The following is a 7,757-nucleotide window of genomic DNA, read 5'->3' on the forward strand; positions in this document are numbered from 1 at the left end:
ATGTACATGAAAAGGTGCTCAATATCACTATCATCAGGGAAATGCAAATCAAAACCACAGTGTGATATCACCTCATACCTGTTAGAATGGCTATCATCAAAAAGACAAGAAATAACAAGTGTTAGTGAGAACGCAGGAAAAAGGGAACCCTTGTGCACTGTTGGTGGAAATGTAAATTGGTGCAGCCACTATGGAAAACAAGATAGAGGTTCCTCGAAAAATTAAAAACAGAACTAGTTATGACCCAGCACTTCCACTTCTGGGTATCTATCTAAAGAAAATGAATACATTAACTCAAAAAGGTATCTGCACTCCCACGTTCACTGCAGCATTATTTAGAATAGCCAAGATATAGAATCAACCTAAGCATCCATAAGTGGAAAAATGGATAAAGAAAACGTGGTGTGTGTGTATACACACACACACACACATACAAACATATATATACACATACACATGTGTATACACACACACACACATACAAACATATATATACACATACACACACAATGGAATATTATTCAGCTATAAAAAAGAAGGAAATATTGCCATTTGCAACAACATGGATGGACCTTGATGGCATTATGCTAAATGAAATAAATCAGACAGAGAAAGAAAATTCCGTATGATCTCACTTGTATGTAGAGTCTAAGAAAAACAAAAAACAGAGCTCACAGATACAGAGAACAGTTGGTGGTTGCCAGAGGCAGGAGTGCATGGTGGGTGAAATGCATGAAGGGGTCAAAAGGTACAAACTTCCAGTTATAAAATAAATAAGTCATGGGGATGTAATATACAGCATGGTAACTATAGTTAGTAATACTGTAGTGCATATTTGAAAGTTGCTAAGGAAGTAAATCTTAAAAGTTCTCATCACAAGAAAAAAATTTGTAATTATGTATGGTAATGGACGTTAGCTAAACTTATTGTGGTGATCATTTCACAATGTATACAATATTGAATCATCATGTTATACACCTGAAACTAATATAATGTTATATGTCAATTATACCTCAATTTAAAAAAATAACCAAGTGAAAAGTCTAGAGCTGAAAAATATAATCTGGAACTAAAAAATTCACTAGGTGGGCTTAACAGCAGAAAGAGTTAATGAATGTAAAGACAGACAAACAGAAATTGCCCAGTCTGAAAAGCAGAGAGAAAAAATTTGAAAAAAATACAGTCCCAGGAATGGATAAGACAATATCAAAATATCTAACATACATGTAACTGGAGAACCAGAAGGAGACAGGAGAGGGGAAAGGGACAGAAAAATATATTTTTTAAAATAATAGGCATGGACTTCCCTGGTGGCACAGTGGTTAAGAATCCGCCTGCCAATGCAGGGGACACGGGTTCGAGCCCCGGTCCGGGAAGATCCCACATGCTGTGGAACAACTAAGCCCGTGCGCCACAACTACTGAGCTTGCACTCTAGCGCCCGCGAGCCACAACTACTCAGTCTGCGTGCACTGAGTCTGCGTGCCACAACTACTGAAGCCCGCGTTCCTAAAGCCCATGCTCCGCAACAAGAGAAGCCACTGCAATGAGAAGCCCGTGCACAACAAAGAGTAGCCCCTGCTCGCCGCAACTAGAGAAAGCCCGCACACAGCAACGAAGACCCAATGCAGACAAAAATAAAAAATAAATAAGTAAATAAATAAATTTATAAAAAAATAGGCAGAAACTTCCCAAATATGGTAAAAGACATAAATTTACAGATTCAAGCAGGATAAATCCACAGAAAACCACACCTATGGCACACTGTAGTCAACCTAATGAAAACCAAAGAAGAAAAGAAAGCAGACAGAAAACAAACAAAAAAAGACATATTACATACAGGGAAACAGTGATTAAAATGACCACTCAGTGCTCAACAGAAGAAATAGAGGTCAAAATACAGAATACAAACTACAAAATTTTTACATGCTGAAGAAAATAAGTGTTATGTGGCTGGGCAAATTTAGGAGTTCCTTGATAAGTTATTCATGGCTTTTGGTTCTACCCTCTGTGTTTTTGGTCCCACCCTCTGAGCCATCTTTCCTATTTCATGAAAGGTTTAAAGGTAGAATTTCAGGAAAGGTAGCAGAAGAGTTTTCTCAGTCTGCTTCCTACCGGTAGAATTTTGAAGGTCTGACATCTTCTTTCCATTTTTGTATTGTCTCTATCCCTTTAAGTCTAAGGTGGTAGTGTTTCTGTTCATATAATTTGCTCTAAAATTTTATGAGTTGTCTGTGAATCTCACTGGGTTCACTCCCTTAGACGAAAAGTGCACCTACAGATCTCTTTGAGATAAGCCATTCTTTATCTTGGACTCCTGCTGAGAGGGCTGAGGGACACACTCTTAAGCTTTCTAGAGGCCCTCTTGTTTGACTGAGATCTATGAGGCACTGTTAATCTCTTCAAGGGGAGTTTTGTGTGGCTGAATGCTCTGGTCCTCTGATCTGAGGTCTTAAAAAAAGGTTGTATAGTCACATCTTTTGCTTTATTTCTAGATCATATTTTCCTGATAGTGTTTCAGAGCTATTTCTTAACTTTAGAATCTTGTGCTATCTGCAGAGGCTAATAATTTTCAAAACCATCAAGTCCTGGATCCTTTGTGTTTGACAGTCTTTCTCTCAATTTATCTCCTTTCACATTTTGCTAAAAGCAGCAAGAAGAAACTAGATGCCTTCAACACTTTTCTTGGAAATATTAGATAGATCACCAAGTTCATGAAGTACAATTCTCTACTTTCCACATAACTGCAGATGACAGTGTTGTTAAGTTTCTATCACATAATCTCCTCCAGTTTCCAAAACATGTTCTTCACTTCCTTTTGAGCCTTCATCAGCATCCTATAGTCCAAATTTCAATTAATAGTCTATTCAGGCAATTTAGGATTTCTCTAATATGCTCCTTAAAATCCTTCCAGCCTCCACCCACATCCAAGTTTGAAAGATATTCCCACATTTTTAGGTATGTTATGACAACAACCTACTCCCAGTACCAAAATCTGTGTTAGCTTTCTATTTGATGCATAGCAAATTACCCTAAAACTTAGTGAATTACAACAATATCCATTATCTCACAGTGGGTCAGGGGTCCAGGTGTGGCTTAGGTAGGTCCTCTCACTCGGGGTCTCTCACAAGGCTGCAATCAAGAAGTTGGCCAGGGCTACGTTCATCTTGAACACTGACTTGGAATGACCCACTTCCAAGCTCAGGCAAGTGCTTGTTGATAACATTCAGTTGCTCGAGGTCTGTTGTACTGAGTGACTCAGTTCCTCATTGACTGTTGGCCAGTGGCTGCCCTCAGTCCTTTGCCACGTGGATCTCTCCATAGGGAAGTTCACAACATGGCAGCTTGTTTCATCAAAGCCAGCAAGCGAGAAGGGCCAGAGAGAGAGAGTGCCAGCAAGATGGAAGTTACAGTCTTTTATAACCTAATCACATAAGTGACATCCCAACACTTTTACCTTATTCTGTTTCTTAGAAGCAAGTTACTAGGTCCAGCCCACATACAAAGGGGAGTGGATTACACAAGGGTATGAATACCGAGAAGTGGGGATCACTGACAGCCAACTTAGAAGGCTGCTTACTAAAAAAAAAAATCAAAATTTGCATGAAGCAGATAAAGATAAATTTCAAAGGAAATTTATAGCTTTAAATGCTTACATTAGAAAAGAGTCTAAAATCAATGACTAAAATTTAACCTCAAGGAGCTAGAAAGTAAAAGACCAAATAAACCCAAAGAAGGTAAAAGAAAAGAACTAGCAAAGATCAAAAAAATTAATGAAATAGAAAACAAATGACAGAAAAAGTCAACAAAAATTAATTCAAGCTGTATTATAGACCTAAACATAAAAACTAAAACTAAAAATGCCCCAGAAGAAAACATAAGAGAACATCTTTGCAATGCTGGGACAAGCAAGGATTTCTTGACGTAGTACAAAAAGCAACAACCACAAAAGAAAATTTTGATAAATGGGACCTTATCAAAATTAAAACTTCTGTTCATCAAAAGATGTCATTAACTCATAGACATAGAGAACAGACTTGTGGTTGTCAAGGGGGAGGGGCAGTGGGGGAGGGATGGATTGGGAGTTTGGGGTTAGCAGATGCAAACGATTACATACAGAATGGATACACAACAAGGTCCTACTGTAGAGCACAGGGAATTATATTCAATATCCTGTGATAAGCCATAATGGAAAAGAATGTGAAAAAGAATATATATATGTATAACTGAATCACTTTGCTGTACAGCAGAAATGTTGAACACAACATTGTAAATCAAATATACTTCAATAAAATAAAAATTTTAAAAAGATGTCATTAAGAAAACAAAAAGCCAAGACACAGACTGGGAGAAAATATTTGCAATATGTATACAAAACACCCATATTAATAATGTATAAAGAACTCCTACAAAGCAAAAAGAAAAAGACATGTAACCCAATTTTTTTAAATGGGTAAAATATTTGAACAGACACACATGAAAAAGATATACCAATAAAGCATATTAAAAGATGTTCAACATCATTAGTTATAAGGGAAATGCAATGTAAACTACACTGAGATAGCACTATACACTCACTTTCAAAGCTAAAATTTAAAAGAAACTGAAAAATTGCTGGTAGAAATGTAAAACTGAACTATCACTTTGGAAACTTGTTTGGCAGTTTCTGGTTTTTTTTGGCTGTGTTGGGTCTTCGCTGCTGTGCGCGGGCTTTCTCTAGTTGTGGTGAGCAGGGGCTACTCTTCGTTGTGGTACCTGGGCTTCTCATTGTGGTGGCTTCTCTTGTTGCAGAGCATGGGCTCTAGGCGCGTGTGCTCAGTGGTTGTGGCACGTGGGCCCTAAAGTATGTGGGCTCAGTAGTTGCAGCACACGGGCCCTAGGGCACACAGGCTTAGTAGTTGTAGCGCGCGAGCTTAGTTGCTCCACAGCATGTGGGGTCTTCCCAGACCAGGGATCGAACCTGTGTCCCCTGCATTGGCAGGCGGATTCTTAACCACTGCCCCACCAGGGAAGTCCCTGGTTTGGCAGTTTCTAGTAAAGTTAAATATACACCAGCCTGTAATCTGGCAATTCCATTCCTTGGTAGATACTAAAAAGAAATGACAACAATATATCCTCAGAAAAATTCCACAAGAATATTTATAGCAGGATTTATCATGATAAAAAAAACTAGAAACATTCCAAATGTTCATCAGCAGGTAAATGCATAAACAAATTATAGTATATTCATATAATTGAATATTCAGCAATAAAAAAGAAAGAGCTACTGGTAGAACCAACAACCTGGATGACTCTCAAAAATTTACAAATAGAAGACAAACATGGAGCCAAACACAAACCGTATGATTCTATTTATATGACAATCAAGGACCAGCAGGGCTAATCTATAGGGATTAAAAATATTAACAATGGTTTCCTCAGGGGGAGGATATTGACTGATTAAGTGGGAACCTTCAAGGGTGATGGACATGTTCTATATTTTAATTTGAGTGATGTGTATACATATTTGTCAAAATTCATTAAACTATAACATTTAAAATCTGGGTAATTCAATGTAGTTCAAATATAACTCAGTTTCAAAAAACACAAAAAACAAAAAGTGCATATTATAAATATATTCAGGGTACAATGTGGGCCCCAAAGAGAAAAATAGTCGATTCTACTAGGGATGTAGGTTTAGGTTCCATAGAGCTGGTACAGTTTAAACTGAATCCTGGAAAAAATAAGTGTGATAGAGATAAGTGGGGGAAAATGTTTTCCAGAAAAGACAAAGAGATTGGTGTGGAGACAGGAAAATACACAGTAATTAAGGAAAGAGCGAACAGCTTTGTGAAAAGGAGAGATTATATAATATGTCAAGGAGGCAATTATGAGAAAAAAAAATCCAAGGAAGTATGCTGGAGTCTGATCATGAAATAGTATGAATTCTTTTAGTAATAGATCACCACTGAAGGGTTTTATTTTTATTTTTTTAAGTTAAAATTTATATTTGGGAATAAAAATTCATAATAACAATTTTTAAAATAAATCTGCCATACAGGAACACACCTTAAGATACCATTACATGCTTCATTTACTTAGAAAAAGTTACAGACATAGTCAAAACAAATAGCTTTCATTTATAAATGTGAGTTCCTTTCTTTTAGCAAAAGAAAGCTCACGGGAAATGTCAGATTGAAAGCCAGCAGGATACAGCAATGCAGGGACAGCTCAACACCTCCTGAGCTAGAAGGCTCAGAGCCAGGCCTCCCTGGCTGGGGGCTGTGCTGCTTCTCCTCTCTGGCCTTCAGTTTCCCTGGCACCAAAGGAGGGAAGACTGGATGACTGATAAAGTCCTGGCCATGGTCCTTTCATTTCAGAGAACAGTATATGATCATAACAGTATCATTCTCCTTTGATTGTAAATGTCAACAGAATACAACTTAACATGCTGAGAAATTTTACTACAAAGAGTGCTATGATTTTTCCCATACTCTGCAAAGGATGGATGAGGGCCCATATTATCAGGCCACACTCACTGCTTATATTGGAAAATGAGGAAATGCTAATGAAATTGCTTTTATGGGCTGACATTCATGGATGGCAGAAAGGGGCATTCCAGAAGGAGTCCAGGATTTGCTCTTCAGGAGTATTTCAGCTCCCGGCCAAAGCTTGGTGGCCAAGTGCACACATGGGCACACCCATGCCCATGTGCAGTCTGTAAAGGTCACTGAGCACTTGTTAACCTTGAAGGGGAAAGAGAAACCTCAGTATTTTCACCCAACAACACTCCAAGCCTCTTGTAAATCATATTCAAATTCATACACTTAAGCATTAATTTACATACTTAATTTCTGACAGGCTGACAACTGCAGCCCTTCTCCCCCTCAGTGTAAAGTGAGAAGTGAATTGTTATTCAGTGTATCCGTTACATTGGTAGTGGTGCTAAGTGTATTTTATATAATGTGCTATCTACACAAAGGCAGATAAGAATTTAATTTAACATCCAGTTAAAAGCTATCATTGAAAAATAAAAAAAAGTGCTATGATTTTTATTATGACTCTCACCATCTTTGGAAAATTTCCATTTCAGAAGTTTGATTTGGTTCACTTTCTTGGAGCTTCTTGCCTTGGGAGCATCCTCCATGCACACCAGTACCTATGAAGATAATTAGCCGGCATTCCTTTTCCTGAAGCCATAGTCTATGGCTCTGCCTTCATCACATAGGCTGCACTGTGTCCCTGTTCAAGCTCAAACTATCTTCTAATTACGGAGTGCCCAGATGCTTGATTTACTGTTTCTTCCTTACACCTCACTGTGTATTCTGCAAGTTGTATTTTAGTATGTTCCTACAGAGTTTCTTCAATTCACGCTGCTATCAGTGTGATCAAAGTTTGAGGTTTTGACATAAGAGTCCTTCAGATATTCTGTGGGAATGCGAGGCCCAGCAGCTGGTGGGAAGAGTTGCATTTCAGCACCTTATAGTCCTAACTCTGTCTCCCTCTATTAATGTTTCATTTAACCTTGAGAGCGTCAACTTAGTTTTCTCACACATTTTCAATTAAAATATTTAATTCCTTTTTCAATACTAAACATGATTTTTTCTTTTTTTTTAAACATCTTTATTGGAGTATAACTGTTTTACAATAGTGTGTTACTTTCTCCTTTACAACAAAGTGAATCAGTTATACATATACATATGTTCCCATATCTCTTCCCTCTTGTGTCTCCCTCCCTCCCACCCTCCCTATCCCACCCCTCTAGGTGGTCACAAAGCA

The 7,757-nt window shown here is 37.9% G+C and overlaps 1 protein-coding gene across 2 annotated transcripts in view; it reads right to left on the reverse strand.

Annotated features, from left to right (window-relative positions):
• ZNF81 (zinc finger protein 81) overlaps positions 1-7,757 on the reverse strand; it is an 81,819-nt gene that overhangs the window by 30,413 nt on the left and 43,649 nt on the right. Inside the window, exon 2 of one of the 2 annotated variants that reach the window (XM_055081658.1) lies at positions 7,047-7,137. The exons of the other annotated variant lie outside the window; for it this stretch is intronic. Within the exon in view, the coding sequence (XP_054937633.1) occupies positions 7,047-7,049 (3 nt within the window). The 5' untranslated portion in view covers positions 7,050-7,137. The remainder of the gene's footprint in view (positions 1-7,046; positions 7,138-7,757) is intronic. 2 annotated transcript variants of the gene reach the window in all.

Source organism: Physeter macrocephalus, chromosome 21 (assembly GCF_002837175.3).
Source record: "Physeter macrocephalus isolate SW-GA chromosome 21, ASM283717v5, whole genome shotgun sequence".
Taxonomy (NCBI): domain Eukaryota; kingdom Metazoa; phylum Chordata; class Mammalia; order Artiodactyla; family Physeteridae; genus Physeter; species Physeter macrocephalus.